The sequence below is a fragment of the Bombina bombina genome, chromosome 1, assembly GCF_027579735.1.
Source record: "Bombina bombina isolate aBomBom1 chromosome 1, aBomBom1.pri, whole genome shotgun sequence".
In the NCBI taxonomy this organism is placed as follows: domain Eukaryota; kingdom Metazoa; phylum Chordata; class Amphibia; order Anura; family Bombinatoridae; genus Bombina; species Bombina bombina.
In genome coordinates, this window is record NC_069499.1 from 756,980,461 (window position 1) to 757,005,205 (window position 24,745).

General features: G+C 38.5%; 1 protein-coding gene across 4 annotated transcripts in view; it reads left to right on the forward strand.

Annotated features, from left to right (window-relative positions):
- Window positions 1–24,745, forward strand: part of PAK3 (p21 (RAC1) activated kinase 3) — a 511,889-nt gene that overhangs the window by 380,367 nt on the left and 106,777 nt on the right. For all 4 annotated transcript variants that reach the window (XM_053699311.1, XM_053699309.1, XM_053699312.1 and 1 more), the window contains exon 2: window positions 3,269–3,465. In XM_053699311.1, coding sequence (XP_053555286.1) covers window positions 3,291–3,465 — 175 coding nt within the window. In that variant the 5' untranslated portion in view covers window positions 3,269–3,290. The remainder of the gene's footprint in view (window positions 1–3,268; window positions 3,466–24,745) is intronic.

Consider the following 24,745-nt stretch of genomic DNA (forward strand, 5'->3'; position numbering starts at 1 on the left):
AATGTAAAACTATGCATAAATTGTAATCCCCAGGACATATTTAAAGGGGCAGTAAAGTAAAAATGCATGATTCAGATAGAGCGCCTGGTTTTAAACAACTTTCCAGTTTACTTCTTTTATCAAGTTTGCTTTGTACTCTTGGTATTCTTTGTTGAAGACTAAATCTAGGTAGGCTGATAGAAGCTCAGGAGCGTGCACGTGTCTATAGCAGTCTATGGCAGCAACGTTTGTAACTATGTATAGCATTGCTATAAACAATGTTGCAAACACTGTCGCCAGATGGCTTAAGACACAACTAAGAAAAATTGATTATAGAAGTAAATTGGAAAGTTGTTTAAAATGTCATGCTCTATCCAATGAATTTAAGTTTAAAGGGACATTCCAGCAAAATTGGAATCCACATGGATGCATTCCACTTTTGAATAGAAGCATTTTTGTAATATACAGGAATTAACAAAAAAAAAAGCTATTTAAGTATGCACCGGTATTTTAAACACAACACTTTCCCAGAGAGCCTTAGGTGCTTGTATCATCTGGTAATGACTCAATTTGTAAATTGCTGATACAAGCCCCATTGGAGCTCTGAGCAGCTGCCGTATTTAAAATGCTTGTGCACTGAGAATAGCTATACTTCATATGTACGTGCAGGGAACAATGTTAACACTAAAACAGTGATGACTTTAACTAAAAGCAGATGTGTATATAATATGTTTCTATTCACAGAGTTAGTTAATCTATGTGCATTTCAATTTTGATTGGAATTCCCCTTTACTTTTGTCTTTACTGTCCCTTTAATTAATGAGCACACCACCAGGGTGATTTTACTGCCCACCTGGCTACAATATAAGCCAATATTAAGTTTTAATTAGCTAACTTTTTTCAAAGTTTGTTACACACATTATCATGAAATCTTTTTATTTAAAATTATGCAATGAATGGAATTTGTGCTTTGGTTAGTAATATTTATAAATATCTATCTATCTATTATCTACATGTTTAAAAAGTCCTCTCATATGCACAAGGTATGGATTTTTAGACTTCACCATTACTTTAATTATTTCTAGGGATATCGTTATGTAATTCCTGATTTGCTTTTCATTTTGTGTATTTTGAATGTTGTTATTGTGTTATTTATTGTGTTAAGTCTTTCCACCATGTACTGAGATTTTCGCATACACGTACTTTCCAATTTTTTTCTTTCATAATTCAGATAGAGCATGCAATTTTAACTTTCTTATTTACTCCTCTTATCACTTTTTCTTCGTTCTCTTGCTGTCTTTATTTTAAAAGCAGAAATGCAAAGCTTAGGAGCCGACCCATTTTAGGTTCAGCACCCTGGATAGCGCTTGCTTATTGGTGACTACATTCAGCCAACTAATAAGCAAGCGCAACCCAGGTCTGAACCAAAAATAGGCCTATTTCTAAACTTTACATTCTTGACAGACATATTGATATTTTTATATTCTTTGGGATAATATTACTTATAATGTTATGTTTTTATGATCGGGCTGATGAATCCAAATTTGTATATATAAAAAAATTCTGCTGTTCATGACAAACTTTCCTTTGTCACATGTGGGATAACATGAGAAATAAAATATCCAACAATACTTTTATACTAGAAGTGCTATAATATAATGATTTGATGTGACATTATAGTAATAAAGGCCTCAATGTGTATTGACTAAAACTGGAAAGGTCTCTCTATTAGGGATGGGGAAATGTTTTGCAACATTCAAAAAATTGAAACAAATTTCAACACTTTTGTTTGCTTCAAATTTAGTTTAACATTCTTTAATACTATTTCTAATGCTATCGTTAAATTTAAAGGGACAGTCTACTCCAGAATTGTTATTGTTTAAAAAGATAGATAATCCCTTCATTCCCCAGTTTTGCATAACCAACACAGTTATATGAATATCATTTTTATCTCTGTGATTAGCTTGTATCTAAGCCTCTGCAGATTGCCTCCTTAACTCAGATCTTTTGACAGACTTGTATTTTAGTCAATCAGTGCTGACTCATAAATAACTCCACGGGAGTGAGCACAATGTTATCTATATGGCATACGTTAACTAACGGCCTCTAACTGTGAAAACTGTCAAATGCATTCAGATAAAAGGTGGCCTTCAAGGACGGAGCCTACCTAGGTTTAGCTTTCAACTAAGAATACCAAGAGAACAAACACATTTGATGATAAACATAAATTGGAAAGTTGTTTAAAATTACATGCTTACTCTGAATCATGAAAGTTTCATTTTGACTAGACTGTCCCTTTAATATTCTAATTATGCAATATTCAAATTTAGAAAAAAATGAATCGATATATTTGTAATAGTATTTCTAATTCTCAGCTTAAAGGGACACTGAACCCAAATTTTTTCTTTCATGATTCAGATAGAGCATGCAAATTTTAGCAACTTTCTAATTTACTCCTATTAACAATTTAGCTTCGTTCTCTTTCTTTCTTTATTTGAAAAAGAAGGAATCTAAGCTATTTTTTTTGTTCAGGACCATGGAAAGCACTTGTTTATTGGTGGGTGAATTTATCCACCAATCAGCAAGAACAACACAGTGTGTTCATCAAAATGGGCCGGCATCTAAACTTACATTCTTGCATTTCAAATAAAGATACCAAGAGAATGAAGAAAATTTGATAATAGGAGTAAATTAGAAAATTGCTTAAATGTGCATCCTTTATCTGAATCACGAAAGAAAACATTTGGGTTCAGTGTCCCTTTAAATGTAATATTCGAAAGAGAAGAATTAAAATCAATATATTTGTATCTATTATGTATCAATTTACTAAATTCCCTACCACATGAACTATTGAACTTTTGAATAGTATTTGTTAAATTGAATGTTACATTTGAAATTTCGAATGTGGATATTTGATCTAATTCTGAACATTCAAAAATAAAGTAACATTTGAAAATTGTAAATAAGATTCCTTTAACGAATTTTAAGGGGTTTCGTACTTATCAACATTAGTTTGTTCAAAGCGAATATTCACAGGACTATCCGTTCGTCCAAACGAATTTCACTTTTGACACATTTGTTTATCCCAGCTCTCTAGTCTCTCCATTTCCTGTATTTTACCAGACAGCTACTCAATAAACCTCACCTCTCTCTTTTCTAGGCTGCACATAATCACATTGAATTGGAAAGACTAGAGCATTTATTGAGGCCTCACAAATCTTAGTGAAACTGTATTGTTACTGTATGCATTTTCTCAGTTTTAAGTCTCCCTGATATTTTCCATTGACAGGAGGCTGTGAGGACTGCTGAAGATGTCAGATAGTGTGGATATTGAAGAAAAACCTCCAGCTCCCCCACTGAGAATGAACAGTAACAACCGCGATTCTTCAGCATTGAATCACTGCTCCAAACCACTTCCCATGGCCCCCGAAGAGAAGAACAAGAAAGCCAGGCTGCGTTCCATCTTCCCTGGAGGAGGGGATAAAAGTAAGGTATCAGTGTGTGACGATAGAAAGGCTTTCTGTCTATCCCTCATAAGCCTTTTAGTGTGTGCTGTTTGATTCCTTCTTTGTGCAGGTAGAAGCATCTGTGAGATTATGATAATATATTGCAGCCTTCTCTGACAACCAAGGGGTTAATAACTGCCTTTTCACTCCAAGTTGAAGTCATTATGATTTTAGATTCAAAACATCACCTTGCTATGCCAGAATAGATCTGCTGTTAAAGAAACATTAAGATTGAAAGGAAATTCTAATGCAAAAACTGCATGCTCTAAATCACTGGTTTTCAAACCTATCCTCAGGCCTCTGCAACAGGCAACATTTTTAAAGATATCTTGACTGGAGCACAGTTGAAATAATCAGCTGATTAGTAAACCGTTATTTTACCTGCTCTCATTTAAGGTGATCCTGAAAGCATGGCCTGTTGGAGAGGCCTGAAGACAGGTTTGGAAAGCAGTGCTGTCATTTTTGCATTGCGGATTTTAGCAAACTACGGGGTTATCAAATCTGTCATTTGATGATTGTCAGAATTTTAACAGCTGCAAATGAGTCCTTTTCAACATTGTAGACACAATTCAGCAGCACTTTTCTCATTGGTTTGGTAAAAAACAGCCCTTTACTTAAAGGACCAGTTAACACTGCCGGATTTCAACCGAAATGTTTGCACTATGTATAAACAAATATTTTGATAAGTATCTGGTAAAAATCCGCTTTATAATCTTTGTAAACAATGGTTTTGAATTTTTTCAGCTTTCTTCTTCCTCCTGTGTCATGTGGGTGCTGTTTACCAATGAACAATGCTTATACGTACATGCATTTTTCATGGTCTGAGCATGCCCAATAGAAATCACTGTCGTTGCAAGTGACATCACTTGTGACCTTAGTGGTGAAGCTTTTGAAACGCTAGGATTTACCAGTGCTACAAATAAAGGGGACTTTCAGTCATGAAGTATAAAAAGAAATTCATGCTGAAAGATCCTTTATTTGCAGCGAGGTTATGCTGAGCTGTGCACCTCTGGCTGCCCACGGCAAAATGCTATTTTTTCAGTGAGGTGACGTTTTCACCTCTTAGCCAATAGTCGTGCAGGCCAAGTAGCATTTTGCTGTTTATCTAGCATGCCTTTGGCTAAGAGGGCCTTGTTGACAAAAAGGAGTTGTGCTGTGGGCGGCCAGAGGCGCTCAGCTCGGCATAAACTCACAGCAAATAAAGGAACTTTCAGCATGAAGTTTTTTATACTTCATGACTGAAAATACCCTTTATTTGTAGCACTGGTAAATCTTAGCGTTTAAAAAAATGCTAGGATTTACCATCACTTTAAATATATTAACCTGTCAGGTAATTGCTAAACTCACAAACCCCTGTTTGTCATTAATTCTGGCCATTTCGTTTTTGGATTTCGAAATTGGGAGATTACAGAGGAAAACAATAATTTTCTGTAGTTTTCACAAGGTAATGATGTCATGCTTCAGAGGTATTAACTGAAGAGACATTTTGTGATTGTGATCACTGGAAAACACACTGACAATACTCCTGCAAAGTGGTTAAACACATAGGTAAAGTCAAATTTGTTTTCGAGTTTACCTATGTGTATTCAAGTATTGCATCTCCCAAGTAGGAAACCTTTGGTGACTAGCCAAGCAAGACACAGATGGTCAGCCAAGCAGTAGTACAAACCCAGCAATCATTAGCAGTGTCTAGCTCTGGAGTTGCAAGGATTGTGGCTCCAAATCAGGATTTCACCTTTTTGTTTTATCTATTTGTGGGGGTTAAACACATAATTATCTGTGGTCAGAAATTACTTGCTTTAATGTATTAGATGGTGTGATGTATTAGAACGTCCCTTTAAAGGACCACTAAATACAATAGAGTAGCAAAATCAATACATGCATAATAAACGGACTATGCAAAATTGCCTTAGCTTAAATTTAACATAAGTAGTAAAAAAAAATTCTGACAAATGTCAGTTAGTTTTATTTTCCTTCCCATTGCATCATGTGACAGCCATCAATCAATCAATGCATATATGTATATTCTATTAATCTTGCACATGCTCAGTAGGAGCTGGTGCATCAGAAAGCGTGCAGATAAAGAGTCTGCATATTTTGATAATGGATGTGATTTGGAAAGTTGTTAAAAATTGTGTGCTCTCTGAATCATGAAAGTTTAATTTTGACTTTAGTGGTCCTTTTTAAATGCTGGTAACCTTTCATTAAAAGTCAAAATTAAACTTTCATGATTCAGATAGAGCATGCAGGTTTTTTTTTTTCAACTTTCCAATTTACTCCCAGTAACAAAATGTGCACAGACTTTTTATATTTACACTTTTTGAGTCACCAGCTCCTACTGAGCATGTGCAAGAATTCACAGACTATGCATTTATGCAATTGTTATTGGCTGATGGCTGTCACATGATACAGGAGGAGTGGAAATAGACATAACTTTGAAATTTGTCAGAAAAAAAATCTGCTATTCATTTGAAGTTCAGACTGAGTGCTATTGCATTGTCTTGTTATCATGCATTTGTTCATTAAGCAAATCTACTGTATTTACTGGTCCTTTAAAAGTAGTAGGGATGCTGTGGCTTTTAGCACCTTAGAAGTCTGCATGTTAGAGTAGAGAGGGAGATATATTGATTTGATTCACAAGCCTATGAACCAGTCACCTGGTTCATAGGCTTGTGCAAAAGCTAAATGACATTTAGTAATTTCTTATGAAAGTTGTTGTTTTGTCTCATAACTTCATTAAAGGGCCACTAAACCCAAAATCTTTTTTTTCATGATTCAGATAGAACATACAAATTTAAACAACATTACAATTTACTTTTATTATTTATTTTGCTTCATTTTTTAGATATCCTTATTTGAAGAAAAAGCAATGCACATGGGTGAGCCAATCACATGAGGCTTCTATGTGCAGCAACCAATCAGCAGCTACCGAGCATATCTAGATATGCTTTTCAGCAAAGAATATCAAGAGAATAAAACAAATTCGATAATAGAAGTATATTAGAAAGATGTTTAAAAATGCATTCTCTTTCTAAATCATGAAATAAAAAAATGTGGGTTTCATGTCCCTTTAAATCTCGTATCCAGTATTGTTAGGATGTGCAGTTAAAGGGACAGTATGAACCAATTTTCATATAACTGCATGTAATAGACACTACTATAAAGAAGAATATGCACAGCTACTGATATAAAAATCTAGTATAAAACTGTTTAAAAACTTACTTATAAGCTCCCAGTTTAGCACTGTTAAAGGGATTAGCTGGAACACTCACTGCAAGTGGTTCTATAGCAAAAAAAGCAGACCCCCCACCTTCCTCTGCATATGAAAATACTCTTTACACAAACAGGAGCAAGATGGAATAGGTATATATCAGTATTCTCCTAAAAATTTGCAGCTTGGTTAGGAGTCTGAAAATAAGCGCAATGTTATTTAAAAAAAAGCAAAACTATACTTTTTTTTTATTAAACCCTGTATAGGCTATCTAAATGGATCATCTACAAAACATTCATGCATTGAAAAATCTAGTGTATAATGTCCCTTTAAGGGGATATAAAACTGCAAAAATAAAGTATTCTTAGAGCATTTTATCATTGCAGTATTGTTGTGTATAACTATTTGTTTAACCTAAATACATAATTATTTTCATTTACAGAGCAGCAATGCACTACTGCGAACTAGCTAAACACATCTGCTAAGCCTATGACAAGAAGCATATTTGTTTAGCCACCAATCACAACCTAGCTCCCAGTAGAGTGCATGTTTTTTCCAGAGCCTACCTAGGTATGCTTTTCAACAAAGGATATCAAAGGAACAAAGTACATTTGATAATAGAAATAAACTGAAATGTCTTTTAAAATGGCACACTATCAAAAATCATAAAAGTTTAATCTTTTGCTGTCCATATTTACATTTAAAATGAATCAGCATTTACTCAGTAGGTAAAATTTAGTTACAACCTGACAGAACCCATTACTTTATTCTAAAACTTTAAACTTATTTATTTAATATTTAAACAAACAAATATAATTACAAATATATATATATATATATATATATATATATATATATATATATATATATATATATATCTATATATCTATATATATATATATCTACTGCTTTGAGTAGATCTTTGTTTAGAATTTTATTTAGTGTCCCATTAAAGGGACACTAAACCCAATTTTTTTCTTTCATGATTCAGATAGAGCATGCAACTTTAAGCAACTTTCTAATTTACTCCTATTATCAATTTTTCTACCTTCTCTTGCTATCTTTGTTTGAAAATCAAGAATGTAAGTTTAGGAGCCGGCCCATTTTTGACTCAGCACTATCCAGGGTGCTGAATCAAAAATGGGCCGGCTCCTTAGCTTAAATTCCTGCTTTTTGAAATATAGCTAGCAAGAGAACGAAGAATAATTGATAATAGGAATAAATTTGAAAGTTGTTTAAAATTGTATGCTCTATCTGAATCATGAAAGTCCCTTTAAAGAGCCTTATAGTAAAGAAATGACATGCTATAACACTAAGGGTCAGATTACAAGTGTTGTGCTATTTAATGCTTTCGCTTGCACGAAAACACCGCCAGAAGTAAACTTTTGACGCATGTGAGTCAGCGCGTATTACAAGTTGAAAGTAAAATGTTTGAGCATGAGCGAAATCTGACGCACACTAACTTCAGGACTTCAGATATCTCGTCTGCACTAACTTCTTCTCCCCATAGACTTTAGTGGAGACCGCAAACTGGAAAATACCTTACACGTTTGCGCTATCCTGACAGGAGTTAAACCTATAGCACTAACCGAATGGTAGTAATAAATATTTTACATTACAATGTTTTTCACATAGAAGAAAATGTTCTATTCATTTATATTTCTCTATATATCTAATGTATTTTTTTTTTGTAAAAAAATAATGATATATATATATATATATATATATTTAATAATACATAGAACATTTTTCCCCTTTGTGAAGAACATTGGAATTAGAAATATTTACAGTACATTCACAGTTAAACACTTTATTATATAGTAAAATTTAATAAAAATTATTTTTCTTATTTTCAGACATTTGAGTGTATACATGTACATGTATGTGTGTATGTGTATATATGTATAAAAATTTAACTCGGATCACACCTTTAAACCATGTAACATTTACACAATCTATGTTTATTTATGATTGTAAAGATTGCACATTATTCAAACACATCAGGCAGTCAGTATTAAATCTTAAAGTGAAGGTAAACTTTACATGTTTTAAAATCAGGTCCAGAATCTAAGCAATATTTTAGATTAACTTTAATTGATCACTTCTAATGAAGATGCGCTGTGACTTACTTTTTAGTTTAGCTGTGCCATTCTAATACCCCACTCTCTGGCCACCAACATCAAAACCTTTTTTCTTTCATGTAATTAGCAAGAGTCCATGAGCTAGTGACGTATGGGATATACATTCCTACCAGGAGGGGCAAAGTTTCCCAAACCTCAAAATGCCTATAAATACACCCCTCACCACACCCACAAATCAGTTTTACAAACTTTGCCTCCTATGGAGGTGGTGAAGTAAGTTTGTGCTAGATTCTACGTTGATATGCGCTCCGCAGCAGGTTGGAGCCCGGTTTTCCTCTCAGCGTGCAGTGAATGTCAGAGGGATGTGAGGAGAGTATTGCCTATTTGAATTCAATTATCTCCTTCTACGGGGTCTATTTCATAGGTTCTCTGTTATCGGTCGTAGAGATTCATCTCTTACCTCCCTTTTCAGATCGACGATATACTCTTATATATACCATTACCTCTACTGATTCTCGTTTCAGTACTGGTTTGGCTTTCTACTACACGTAGATGAGTGTCCTGGGGTAAGTAAGTCTTATTTTCTGTGACACTCTAAGCTATGGTTGGGCACTTTTATATAAAGTTCTAAATATATGTGTTCAAACATTTATTTGCCTTGATTCAGGATGTTCAACGTTCCTTATTTCAGACAGTCAGTTTCATATTTGGGATAATGCATATGAATAAATCAATTTTTTTCTAACCTTAAAATATGACTTTTTCCCTGTGGGCTGTTAGGCTCGCGGGGGCTGAAAATGCTTCATTTTATTGCGTCATTCTTGGCGCAGACTTTTTTGGCGCAAACATTTTTTCTTTGTTTCCGGCGTCATACGTGTCGCCGGAAGTTGCGTCATTTTTGACGTTTTTTTTGCGCCAAAAGTGTCGGCGTTCCGGATGTGGCGTCATTTTTGGCGCCAAAAGCATTTAGGCGCCAAATAATGTGGGCGTCTTTTTTGGCGCTAAAAAATATGGGCGTCACTATTGTCTCCACATTATTTAAGTCTCTTTGTTTATTGCTTCTGGTTGCTAGAAGCTTGTTCACTGGCATTTTCTCCCATTCCTGAAACTGTCATTTAAGGAATTTAAACAAATTTTGCTTTATATGTTGTTTTTTCTATTACATATTGCAAGATGTCCCAGATTGACCCTGAGTCAGAAGATACTTCTGGAAAATCGCTGCCTAGTGCTGGATCTACCAAAGTTAAGTGTATTTGCTGAAAACTTGTGGTATCTGTTCCTCCAGCTGTTGTTTGTAATGAATGTCATGACAAACTTGTTAATGCAGATAATATTTCCTTTAGTAATGTTACATTACCTGTTGTTGTTCCATCAACATCTAATACTCAGAGTGTTCCTGTTAACATAAGAGATTTTGTTTCTAAATCCATTAAGAAGGCTATGTCTGTTATTCCTCCTTCTAGTAAACGTAAAAGGTCTTTTAAAACTTCTCATTTTTCAGATGAATTTTTAAATGAACATTATCATTCTGATTCTGATAATGATTCCTCTGGTTCAGAGGATTCTGTTTCAGAGGTTGATGCTGATAAATCTTCATATTTATTCAAAATGGAATTTATTCGTTCTTTACTTAAAGAAGTCTTAATTGCATTAGAAATAGAGGATTCTGGTCCTCTTGATACTAAATCTAAACGTTTAAATAAGGTTTTTAAATCTCCTGTAGTTATTCCAGAAGTTTTTCCTGTCCCTGATGCTATTTCTGAAGTAATCTCCAGGGAATGGAATAATTTGGGTAATTCATTTACTCCTTCTAAACGTTTTAAGCAATTATATCCTGTGCCATCTGACAGATTAGAGTTTTGGGACAAAATCCCTAATGTTGATGGGGCTATCTCTACTCTTGCTAAACGTACTACTATTCCTACGGCAGATAGTACTTCCTTTAAGGATCCTTTAGATAGGAAAATTGAATCCTTTCTAAGAAAAGCTTACTTATGTTCAGGTAATCTTCTTAGACCTGCTATATCTTTAGCGGATGTTGCTGCAGCTTCAACTTTTTGGTTAGAAGCTTTAGCGCAACAAGTAACAGATCATAATTCTCATAGCATTGTTAATCTTCTTCAACATGCTAATAACTTTATTTGTGATGCCATCTTTGATATCATTACGGTTGATGTCAGGTATATGTCTCTAGCCATTTTAGCTAGAAGAGCTTTATGGCTTAAAGGGATACTAACCCCTCATTTTTTCTTTCATGATTCAGATAGAGCATGCAATTTTAAGCAACTTTCTAATTTACTCCTATTATCGATTTTTCTTTGTTCTCATGTTATCTTGATTTGAAAAAGCAGTAATAAAAGGTTAGGAGCCGGCCCATTTTTTAGTTCAGCACCTTGGTAGAGCTGCTGATTGGTTTGCTACATTTAGCCACAAATCAGCAAGTGCTACCCATGTGCTGAACTAAAAATAGTCTGGCTATAAAGCTTACAGTACTGCTTTTTCAAATCAAGATAGCATGAGAACAAAGAAAAATTGATAATAGGAGTAAATTAGAAAGGTGCTTAAAATCTCATGCTCTATCTGAATCATGAAATAAAAAAATTGGGTTTAGTATCCCTTTAAAACTTGGAATGCAGATATGTCTTCTAAGTCAACTTTGCTTTCCCTTTCTTTCCAGGGTAATAAATTATTTGGTTCACAGTTGGATTCTATTATCTCAACTGTTACTGGAGGGAAAGGAACTTTTTTACCACAGGATAAAAAATCTAAAGGTAAATTTAGGTCTAATAATCGTTTTCGTTCCTTTCGTCACAATAAGGAACAAAAGCCTGATCCTTCACCCGCAGGAGCGGTATCAGTTTGGAAACCATCTCCAGTCTGGAATAAATCCAAGCCTTTTAGAAAACCAAAGCCAGCTCCAAAGTCCACATGAAGGTGCGGCCCTCATTCCAGCCCAGCTGCTAGGGGGCAGATTACGATTTTTCAAAGAAATTTGGATCAATTCAATTCACAATCTTTGGATTCAGAACATTGTTTCAGAAGGGTACAGAATTGGCTTCAAGATAAGGCCTCCTGCAAAAAGATTTTTTCTTTCCCGTGTCCCAGTAAATCCAGTGAAGGCTCAAGCATTTCTGAAATGTGTTTCAGATCTAGAGTTGGCTGGAGTAATTATGCCAGTTCCAGTTCTGGAACAGGGACTGGGGTTTTATTCAAATCTCTTCATTGTACCAAAGAAGGAGAATTCCTTCAGACCAGTTCTGGATTTAAAAATATTGAATCGTTATGTAAGGATACCAACATTCAAAATGGTAACTATAAGGACTATCCTGCCTTTTGTTCAGCAAGGGCATTATATGTCCACAATAGATTTACAGGATGCATATCTGCATATTCCGATTCATCCAGATCACTTTCAGTTTCTGAGATTCACTTTCCTAGACAAGCATTACCAGTTTGTGGCTCTGCCGTTTGGCCTAGCAACAGCTCCAAGGATTTTTACAAAGGTTCTCGGTGCCCTTCTGTCTGTAATCAGAGAACAGGGTATTGTGGTATTTCCTTATTTGGACGATATCTTGGTACTTGCTCAGTCTTGTGTAGATTATAGATTAGAGAACTGGCACTAGATATAGTGTGTAGAGGAATAAATGGATAATAAATCCGGTGCTACCCTAAAATGTATATAAGTTAAGATTAACAGGTAAGAGAACCTAAGGTTTAAGGGTTTAATATAGCACTCATTCCTACTATTGTTAATTATAAAAAATTGAATTTTTATTATTACTTAAAGTTAAAAAATAATAAAGGAGAGTCAACCCCTTTATAGTACCCACTAGCTCGCTGTGCACCTTGTCCCCCTGTTTCCTGGCCGATAGCAGCTCCCTCGGCTTCAGGTGACAGGGACAAAGGACAGCAATTAAAACCAATATAAATGTGCACCGAGGTGCTTACAAATTCCACAAACGCGTTTCGGCTGTGTAAACCAGCCTTTGTCAATGTGTAAGAGCAAACCGAGGCCCGGGTGCCACCCTCTTATATAGTGCTAACACAGACTGTCCCCACCAATCCGCTTCGGCCTTTGACAACGCCCCTCACCGCACCAATAAGCCACTGTGCATTCAGGGCGTATCCTGATAAAAACCCGAACAGTCATATATAGCAATGATGGTATCAGCTATTAATGATTACGAGACGATGGACACTACAAATAACTCAATATGTTTACTCTTAGGAAATTTGTTTGTTTATCGAAAGAGTGTAAGTTGTTATTACGCGCAACCAATTAAAAACCAGTAGAGACGAAGCCGCTCCAGGCAATCCTATCAAATGTAAGCATCAGGATACGCCCTGAATGCACAGTGGCTTATTGGTGCGGTGAGGGGCGTTGTCAAAGGCCGAAGCGGATTGGTGGGGACAGTCTGTGTTAGCACTATATAAGAGGGTGGCACCCGGGCCTCGGTTTGCTCTTACACATTGACAAAGGCTGGTTTACACAGCCGAAACGCGTTTGTGGAATTTGTAAGCACCTCGGTGCACATTTATATTGGTTTTAATTGCTGTCCTTTGTCCCTGTCACCTGAAGCCGAGGGAGCTGCTATCGGCCAGGAAACAGGGGGACAAGGTGCACAGCGAGCTAGTGGGTACTATAAAGGGGTTGACTCTCCTTTATTATTTTTTAACTTTAAGTAATAATAAAAATTCAATTTTTTATAATTAACAATAGTAGGAATGAGTGCTATATTAAACCCTTAAACCTTAGGTTCTCTTACCTGTTAATCTTAACTTGCTCAGTCTTCACATTTAGCAGAATCTCATACAAATCGACTTGTATTGTTTCTTCAAGATCATGGTTGGAGGATCAATTTACTGAAAAGTTAATTGATTCCTCAGACAAGGGTAACCTTTTTAGGTTTCCAGATAGATTCAGTGTCCATGACTCTGTCACTAACGGACAAGAGACATCTAAAATTGATTTCAGCTTGTCGAAACCTTCAGTCTCAATCATTCCCTTCGGTAGCCTTATGCATGGAAATTCTAGGTCTTATGACTGCTGCATCGGACGCGATCCCCTTTGCTCGTTTTCACATGCGACCTCTTCAGCTCTGTATGCTGAACCAGTGGTGCAGGGATTACACAAAGATATCTCAATTGATATCTTTAAAACCGATTGTACGACACTCTCTGACGTGGTGGACAGATCACCATCGTTTAGTTCAGGGGGCTTCTTTTGTTCTTCCGACCTGGACTGTGATTTCAACAGATGCAAGTCTGACAGGTTGGGGAGCTGTTTGGGGGTCTCTGACAGCACAAGGGGTTTGGGAATCTCAGGAGATGAGATTACCAATCAATATTTTGGAACTCCATGCAATTTTCAGAGCTCTTCAGTCATGGCCTCTTCTAAAGAGAGAATCGTTCATTTGTTTTCAGACAGACAATGTCACAACTGTGGCATATATCAATCATCAAGGAGGGACTCGCAGTCCTCTGGCTATGAAAGAAGTATCTCGAATACTGGTATGGGCGGAATCCAGCTCCTGTCTAATTTCTGCGGTTCATATCCCAGGTATAGACAATTGGGAAGCGGATTATCTCAGTCGCGAAACGTTACATCCGGGCGAATGGTCTCTTCACCCAGAGGTATTTCTTCAGATTGTTCAAATGTGGGGACTTCCAGAAATAGATCTGATGGCTTCTCATCTAAACAAGAAACTTCCCAGGTATCTGTCCAGATCCAGGGATCCTCAGGCGGAAGCAGTGGATGCATTGTCACTTCCTTGGAAGTATCATCCTGCCTATATCTTTCCGCCTCTAGTTCTTCTTCCAAGAGTAATCTCCAAGATTCTGAAGGAATGCTCGTTTGTTCTGCTGGTGGCTCCAGGCGGACAAGTTTTTACCTAAGGTTGTGAATTCTAACAACATTAGTAGGGAAATTGTGGTTCCTTCATTGTGTCCTAATCCTAAGAATTCTAAGGAGAGATCATTGCATTCTTTGGATGTAGTTAGAGCTTTGAAATATTATGTTGAAGCTACTAAGAATTTCCGAAAGACTTCTAGTCTATTTGTTATCTTTTCCGGTTATAGGAAAGGTCAGAAGGCCTCTGCCATTTCTTTGGCATCTTGGTTGAAATCTTTAATTCATCATGCTTATGTCGAGTCGGGTAAAACTCCGCCTCAAAGGATTACAGCTCATTCTACTAGGTCAGTTTCTACTTCCTGGGCGTTTAGGAATGAAGCTTCGGTTGATCAGATTTGCAAAGCAGCAACTTGGTCTTCTTTGCATACTTTTACTAAATTCTACCATTTTGATGTGTTTTCTTCTTCTGAAGCAGTTTTTGGTAGAAAAGTACTTCAGGCAGCTGTTTCAGTTTGATTCTTCTGCTTATAATTTCAGTTTTTTTCATTATAAGATTTAAACTTTATTTTGGTTGTGGATTATTTTCAGCGGAATTGGCTGTCTTTATTTTATCCCTCCCTCTCTAGTGACTCTTGCGTGGAAGATCCAAATCTTGGGTATTCATTATCCCATACGTCACTAGCTCATGGACTCTTGCTAATTACATGAAAGAAAACATAATTTATGTAAGAACTTACCTGATAAATTCATTTCTTTCATATTAGCAAGAGTCCATGAGGCCCACCCTTTTTGTGGTGGTTATGATTTTTTTGTATAAAGCACAATTATTCCAATTCCTTTTTTTTTTTTATGCTTTCGCACTTTTGTCTTATCACCCCACTTCTTGGCTATGCGTTAAACTGATTTGTGGGTGTGGTGAGGGGTGTATTTATAGGCATTTTGAGGTTTGGGAAACTTTGCCCCTCCTGGTAGGAATGTATATCCCATACGTCACTAGCTCATGGACTCTTGCTAATATGAAAGAAATGAATTTATCAGGTAAGTTCTTACATAAATTATGTTTTTTTTCTTCTTTTCTTCTTAAAAGGGAAGAGCCCAAAGCTGCATTCATTACTTTTGGGAAATGGAGAAACTGGCCACCAGGAGGAGGCAAAGACACCCCAGCCAAAGGCTTAAATACCTCCCCCACTTCCCTCATCCCCCAGTCATTGTTTTCCTTTCGTCTCATGAGGTGGGCTGAGAAGTTTCAGAAGTTCGAGATAGTCTCTCATGGAGGGTAGTACTCTTCCCAATGGGACTGGAGTTTTAAGTAGTCCTGTCAGCCTCTCAGTGAGAGCATGGATAAAAGTTGGAGTCTGGAGATGCAGGGAGAGTTTTCCTGCTAACTCATCCTAACTCATATTAACAGCTCCTTGGTAATCAGCGTTGACGAGTTTCGCTGCCTACCTTTCTTCACTCAAGTCCATATCAGAAGCGAGGCTACTATGTGTCACACTTGAAGGGCCGTATTCCTGTCCCACGGCGTAGATTGTGAATGTAATGTTAACGAAACAAGGTAGGGTCCCAGTGAGACTCCTTTAATCTTAATAAGGAATCATGGGTTAAATATCTCCTGAGGGGGTTATTGAACAGGGGGGACTTTTAATCATGTTTGTTATATGGTTCTATCTGCAAATGTGTAGCTATATACTTAGGCTCACAGCCTTTACGGAACATAACTGCCTTCTTTTAATGACACAATCTTTCCAGATTGTGCACCCTTTTCGTGACTGGCATGGTGCACCTCGTGACGGATGCGGTTACATTATTTTTCACTTCCGTATGCTAACTGTGTGCGACCGAGAGGGTCTTGCTCGTGGGTTGTCTGGTTCACAGGAGGTGGTGAGTGCTCCAGCCATTGGGGGTGTTAAAGGGTGCCAATTAGTTTTTGTCATTTTTGTAATCCCAAGATTATGGAGGATTCTGATATGCGCGACACAGAGGCCTCCGATAATGAGGATGTGTCTTGTGATGAATATGAAATGGCCCAGGTTATCAATGCCCATCAGTTATGTTCCGATTGTCTTTCTAGAGTACTCTCTTCTCCCGAAGCAGGGAGCTTAGAGTGCATTGAGCAATCTGCCTTCGAGTTTTCCATGACCCGTGAAGCAAGTGTCCCAGTCCATTTCCCGGCTAAGCAAGCAGGTGTCTCTATGGCCTTTACTCCTTCTCTGGAGGGTGGCTTGTTTTATCCAGAGGTTACGGCACGGTTCTGCATGGCCAATTCTATGGCGCTGAATCATTTATATCTCCCAAGTGAAGTATTTCTAAGATAATGTCTATGTTCCGTTAACCAGGGCCCGTCGAGCGTGGGATCGGGGCCAGGGTCTTCAGTTGATCTGGCGAGGGATGATTTTGCCTTTCGTTATCGGCTGGCTCGTCTTCATGTTCTTTTAAGACATGTTTTGGCAATGTTGGAGGATCCCAGTCCTAGCGGGCCGAGGGATCCGAGGCCTTAGAAGCTGGATGGCAAAATGGATATGACGTTTGGGGATGAAGCCAATCTCTTTAACGTCGCCATTTTTCTTTTTCTTGGTGTTTTTACGGTTCCAGTTCTGAGCTTGGGTGCGTTCCAGAATCCTGGAAGGGGAGTTGCGATGTAGTGACTGGTTCCTCTGTTCCTGCAGCAAGAGGCTGAGGGTTTGATCCCTATGGGGCTCATGCTATATGTTGGATTCTGATGTATGGATTCTGAGGGTCTGAGGGCCTTCTTCCCTTGGGAAGTGTTCCTTGGTTTTAGAGAAGACAGCCGTGTAGGGGGTTTCGTACCCGAGCACAATGCCTATCCTGACTCATGGTAGCATACCCTAACGTATAACGGTCAGCGGTCTTGTCTTTGGTTTTGACTAGGCTTTGGGCTGGGATTATTAATCTAGAGGGAGGATTGGGGGGTCGGTTACTCTATGCAGGGTTGACTGTTTTCTTTAGAGTCGGTTCTCTCCTTTGTGGGAGGTCTTGGATGTCCTCCTCTATTCCATTGGTGTTCAGTGCTGGGAGGGGACGCTCCATGGAGCCCCGATATTCGGAGGTCTTTGAGCCCTTGGAAGGTTTGCAGTTGAATCCAGCTATAGCTATTGCACTTTGTGGGTGTAACCAGCTACAGCTAATTGCACTTTAACTGGGTGTTAGCATTAGCAACCGTGAGTTAGCTTGCTACCTGGAAGCTGGCCATTGGGTGGTGTTCTTTTTGGAGAACTCTTTACTAGCTGCTGGGATAGTTATCCTATTCTGTTGTCTCTGCTGTCTAGCTTGCAGGTCTTGACCTAATATAAGGCAACGGGGATCTCATGGTTTCCCGGAGTGCCTTTGGATATGGTACAGGGTAAGGGATATGAGGGTGTTCCTCGAGTCTTTTTTTGGGACATGTTTCCCTGTGTATGTTTTTTTTTTTTTCAGTCCTTCTGTCTCCAGGAAGTTTGTCTCCCTGGGCGTTGCTATTTTATGACAACCATGGGTTGTTCTATGTTCTGCAGAGTGGAATGATCCTTTGGATTATTCATGAGAACTTGTTCTCCTTTTTGGTTGCAGATAGTGGTCCTTTTCTTGGCCGGGTACCTTCATGGGAGTCGTGATCCTTGAGGCTGACTCTTCGGAGGTTGTTTGGGATTGACGGACTCTGGGACTGAGTGGTTTAGTTTGGCTTTGCCGGCGGTGTAACTAATGTGCAGTTACCTGTGCTTGGGTGTTTTCTCCTGGGTCGTCTATATTTTTTAGGCTGTCGAGTAATCAAGCTGTGGTGCTTCTCGAAGGGGCTGCATTTTGTACCCACCCGTTGTTTGCATTCAGTGTCCTCTAGCTTGGGTATTTTTTTCCCAAAAGTAATAAATGCAGCTGTGGACTCTTCCCTTTTAAGAAGAAAAACATAAATTATGCTTACCTGATAATTTAATTTTCTTCTGAAGGGAAGAGTCCACAGCTCCCGCCTGTGTTTTTTTCTGAGGCGGCTTTTGGCTGGGGTGTCTTTGCCTCCTCCTGGTGGCTAGGTTCTGTATTTCCCAAAAGTAATGAATGCAGTTGTGGACTCTTCCCTTCAGAAGAAAATGAAATTATCAGGTAAGCATAATTAATGTTTTTTTGTGAGCTAATGGTTTTGACTGTTCTCCGTTCAGCCCAATTTTTTCATGTAGCTTGAGCACCAATTGGAGAACCGTCAAAACCATTAGATAACAAAAAAATAGTTTTGAAGTTGACAGCCTGAGCACGGGGTATTAGAATGGCACGGCTAGATTAAAAAGTAAGTTAAATCGCATCTTTATTAAAGGTGATCAATTAAAGTCCATGTAAAATATTACTTAGATTCCAGACCTTAATTTAAAACATGTAAAATTTGCCATCACTTTAAGCATTGATACCGACTGCATGATGTGTTGAATGATGTGCAATCATTACAATCATAAATGAATATAGATTGTGTAAAAGTTCCATGATTTAAAGGTGGTTTTAAATGAGGAAGTTACTACCATATTTATGAACATGTGAACCAAGCATGCAACAACAACAAAAAAGGTTACAATTGTAAACATAGCCATGTATGAGGGATTAAATGCCCTATTGTCCTGAGTGACTGGGTATAAATAACAATTAATTATGCATCGTAACTGAACTACTTAACTATAACTAACTTAAAGTAATTGGGGCCTAAATATAGAAAACCCCTGGAAAAGAGAGGGTCAAGGGCCCAAGGCTGCTGACATCAGGCGAAGCTTAGCTACATGCAACAAGATGACATAGGGAGTTCTCAGTCCGCCATAAACCAGCCAGGATACCCCAAGCTACGAGCCTGGGGACGTCACCCATCCTGCAATGGCCGTCACTCAAACTCCTTACAGCCAGCAGCCATGGACCTGACCACCTGCCTTAATTGAGGTGCAAAAAAATCGAACCAAGCTCCAAACCAGTAGGTCCAGGATCAATAAGCCGCACAGCATGTTGAAACCTGGGAAGCCCAAACTACCATCCTCGGACAGAGGTAGTTCGACTAACTCTCCTCACACCTTGGACACTTACTGAACCTCCTAAGAAGGAACCAGAAAAACAATTGCTGCCATTTATAAACCAAAAAAAAAGGGGAGGGAGGGCGGGCGAGCGGGCAGGGAAACTTCCAAGGTATTTATAGCAGCAAAGAGGAAGTGGATTTCCTGTACAGTACATATATAGGGCAAGCACAAACCCCTCCCTCACAAAGGCAAGCTTTAGCACTCACTCTTTAGGGCCTTAACCCTTAGTTACGCTACAAGCTATAGTTTGCCCTACACTATCTAACAGTAAAAGATTTTGTGCTAAATAAGACAAAATGGATTTCAAGAGATCAAGTCCGTTGAAATTGAAAAAATTAAAATAAATATCCCTGCTGTCAATTTGTCTCACACAAGCTATAGAGGGTGTTTAATTCTTTCAGGAATACACTTTTTCAAATGCATTAGGCATTTTGCACAAACATTTGTGTGATTCTGCTTTGAATTATTTGTTGTATTAGCACAGTGCAATTGATCTTTAGGGAGGGCGTGTTGGTCATCATTGTAGTGAGTACTGTACCAGGGAGCTGTGACCTGCATGCTGGTTGGTTGGTGCAATGCAATGGCGCGAGAGCTTAGTTCTAAGGGTGGGTGTATATTTACATTTATATATATATATATATATATATATATATATATATATATATATAGAGAGAGAGAGAGAGAGAGAGAGAGAGAGAGAGAGAGAATAACTTATTGGGTAACCCATTTACAAATCTAGACAAGTCAGAAGACTTGCTTTTCCCACAGAAACTCTCAGTTGTTTCCAATGCATCAAAGGATTCTGGGTAATATATGCAAATGAGGTTCACAATGACTCACTTTTTTACTTTTAGCCTGCTTTTTAAGGCAGACTTCCCTTTAGGCCATAGCATTGCCGTATTACATAGCTTTTAAGCTTAGCTAGTATTAGTACAGTGATTCAGACCAATCCCAGGGCAGCTATTTCATGGTTTCTGCCACTCATCAGCTGGGAGTAGGCCTGAATCACTGCTGGGTAAAGTTGATTTCTGTGCGAAATATAACAACAATTAAAATTATGGGGAGGCAAAAATTAAATACAAAATGTAGAGAAAATAACTCATTGTATAACTCATTTACAAATCTAGACAAGTCAGAAGACTATGTAATACTTGCTTGTAATACTTGTAAAAAGCTGTGTAATACGGCAATGCAATGGCGTACAGGGAAGTCTGCCTTAAAAAGCAGGCTAAAAGTAAAAAAGTGAGTCATTGTTAACCTCATTTGCCAATCTTACCCAGAATCCTTTGCTGCATTGGAAACAATGTATTCAGAGAGTTTCTGTGGGAAAAGCAAGTCTTCTGATTTGTCTAGATTTGTAAATGGGTTACACAATGTGTTATTTTCTCTACATTTTGTATTTAGTGGAGGATTTTAAACTCACTTTCTCTTACAAGGTGTATCCAGTCCACGGATTCATCCTTACTTGTGGGATATTCTCATTTCCTACAGGAAGTGGCAAAGAAAGCACACAGCAGAGCTGTCCATATAGCTCCCCCTCAGGCTCCGCCCCCCAGTCATTCTCTTTGCCGCTCTAACAAGTAGCATCTCCACGGAAGGGTAAAGTGAATGTGGTGTTAGATTTAGATTGGAGAAAGGATTGTCAGCTAGTTCCTTAACCCCTTAATGACTGAGGACGTGCAGGGTACGTCCTCAGAAAAAAGGCAGTTAATGCCTGAGAACGTACCCTGCACGTCCTCAGTGTGGAAAGCAGCTGGAAGCGATCCTGGTCGCTTCCAGATGCTTTCCGGTTATTGCAGTGATGCCTCGATATGGAGGCATCCTGCAATAACCTTTTCAAGCCATCCGGTGCAGAGAGAGCCACTCTGTGGCCCTCTCTGCACCGGAGATCGGTGGCTTGCTGCGTTGGTGGGTGGGAGCCGGACCGGGAGGCGGGTGGCGGCCATCGATGGCCCTGGTTATGTGAAGGGGGGCGGGATCATGGGCGGGGGTGGCTGGGGGCACGCACTGGCGCGCGCGCGTGCACGGGAGGGTGGGGGCGGGCGCGTGCACGGGGAGGGAGTGGGTGGGAACCGCTACACTACAGAAAATGCTGAAAATAAAAAATGTCAAAAATGTCAAAAAAAATTTACGATCAGCAAGCTGGTGGGGGTTTGTCTGTGGGGGGGGGAGGGGGGTTGGGGAAGCTACACTACAGAAAAAAAAAAATAAACAAAAAAACACTTTTTATTGCAAACTGGGTACTGGCAGACAGCTGCCAGTACCCAAGATGGCCCCCAATAAGGTAGAGGGGAGGGTTAGAGAGCGGTTTTGGGGGGGATCAGGGAGGTTGGGGGCTAAGGGGGGGATCCTACACAGTTTTTTTTTTTTTTTAAAAACCCTTTTATTTTAGTACTGGCAGACTTTCTGCCAGTACTTAAGATGGCGGGGACAATTGTGGGGTGGGGGAGGGAAGGGAGCTGTTTGGGAGGGATCAGGGGGTGGGATGTGTCAGATGGGAGGCTGATCTCTACACTAAAGCTAAAATTAACCCTGCAAGCTCCCTACAAACTCCCTAATTAACCCCTTCACTGCTAGCCATAATACACGTGTGAGGCGCAGCAGGATTTAGCGGCCTTCTAATTACCAGAAAGCAACACCAAAGTCATATATGTCTGCTATTTCTGAACAAAGGGGATCCCAGACAAGCATTTACAACCATTTGTGCCATAATTGCACAAGCTGTTTGTAAATGATTTCAGTGAGAAACCTAAAATTGTGAAAAATTTTACGTTTTTTTTTAATTTGATCGCATTTGGCGGTGAAATGGTGGCATGAAATATACCAAAATGTGCCTAGATCAATACTTGGGGTTGTCTACTACACTACACTAAAGCTAAAATTAACCCTACAAGCTCCCTAAAAGCTCCCTAATTAACCCCTTAACTGCTGGGCATAATACACTTGTGGTGCGCAATGGCATTTAGCGGCCTTCTAATTACCAAAAAGCAATGCCAAAGCCATATATGTCTGCTATTTCTGAACAAAGGGGATCTCAGAGAAGAATTTACAACCATTTATGCCATAATTGCACAAGTTGTTTGTAAATAATTTCAGTGAGAAACCGAAAGTTTGTGAAAAAATTTGTGAAAAAGTGAACGATTTTTTGTATTTGATCGCATTTGGCGGTGAAATGGTGGTATGAAATATACCAAAATTGGCCTAGATCAATACTTTGGGATGTCTACTAAAAAAAAATATATACATGTCAAGGGATATTCAGGGATATATGAAAGATATTAGTGTTCTAATGTAACTAGCGCTAATTTTGGAAGAAAAATGGTTTGGAAATAGCAAAGTGCTACTTGTATTTATGGCCCTATAACTTGCAAAAAAAGCAAAGAACATGTAAACATTGGGTATTTCTAAACTCAGGACAAAATTTAGAAACTATTTAGCATGGGTGTTTTTTGGTGGTTTTAGATATGTAACAGATTTTGGGGGTCAAAGTTAGAAAAAGTGTGTTTTTTTTCTCCATTTTTCCTCATATTTTATCATTTTTTTTATAGTAAATTATATGATATGATGAAAATAATGGTATCTTTAGAAAGTCCATTTAATGGCGAGAAAAACGGTATATAATATGTGTGGGTACAGTAAATGAGTAAGAAGAAAATTACAGCTAAACACAAACACCGCAAAAATGTAAAAATAGCCTTGGTCCCAAACGGACAGAAAATGGAAAAGTGCTGTGGTCATTAAGGGGTTAAAGGGACAGATATCTGCTTTGTCTATCCTGTTACACAAGCGTCTGGCAGAAGTACCAGATGTTCAAGCGTTTGCACAGGCTTTAGTCAGAATCAAGCCTGTCTATAAACCTGTGGCTCCTCCATGAAGCCTAAATTTAGTTCTTTCAGTTCTTCAAGGGGTTCCGTTTGAACCTTTACATTCCATAGATATTAAGTTATTATCTTGGAAAGTTTTGTTTTTGGTAGCTATCTCTTCTGCTCGAAGAGTTTCAGAATTGTCTGCTTTGCAGTGTAATTCGCCCTATCTGGTGTTCCATGCAGATAAGGTAGTTTTGCGTACCAAACCTGGTTTTCTTCCGAAAGTGTTTCTAATAAGAATATTAACCAGGAAATCATTGTTCCTTCTCTGTGTCCTAATCCAGTTTCTAAGAAGGAACGACTATTACACAATCTTGATGTGGTTTGTGCTTTAAAATTCTATTTAAAGGCAACTAAAGATTTCAGACAAACTTCATCCTTGTTTGTTGTCTATTCTGGTAAGAGGAAAGGTCAAAAAGCGACTGCTACCTCTCTTTCCTTTTGGCTGAAAAGCATTATCCGATTGGCTTATGAGACTGCTGGACAGCAGCCTCCTGAACGAATTACAGCTCATTCCACCAGAGCTGTGGCTTCCACATGGGTTTTCAAGAATGAGGCTTCTGTTGAACAGATTTGTAAGGCAGCGACTTGGTCTTCACTGCATACTTTTGCCAAATTTTACAAATTCGATACTTTTGCTTCTTCGGAGGCTATTTTTGGGAGAAAGGTTTTGCAAGCAGTGGTGCCTTCCGTTTAGGTTACCTGACTTGTTCCCTCCCTTCATCCGTGTCCTAAAGCTTTGGTATTGGTATCCCACAAGTAAGGATGAATCCGTAGACTGGATACACCTTGTAAGAGAAAACAGAATTTATGCTTACCTGATAAATTACTTTCTCTTACGGTGTATCCAGTCCACGGCCCGCCCTGGCAATTAAGTCAGGTTAAAATTTATTTTTGTCAAACTACAGTCACCACTGCACCCTATGGTTTCTCCTTTTTCTCCTAACCGTCGGTCGAATGACTGGGGGGGCGGAGCCTGAGGGGGAGCTATATGGACAGCTCTGCTGTGTGCTCTCTTTGCCACTTCCTGTAGGGAATGAGAATATCCCACAAGTAAGGATGAATCCGTGGACTGGATACACCGTAAGAGAAAGTAATTTATCAGGTAAGCATAAATTCTGTTTTTTCACCTCCCCATAATTTTAATTGATATATATATATATATATATATATATATATATATATAAATAAACATAGATAGTAAGGTTAAACGGA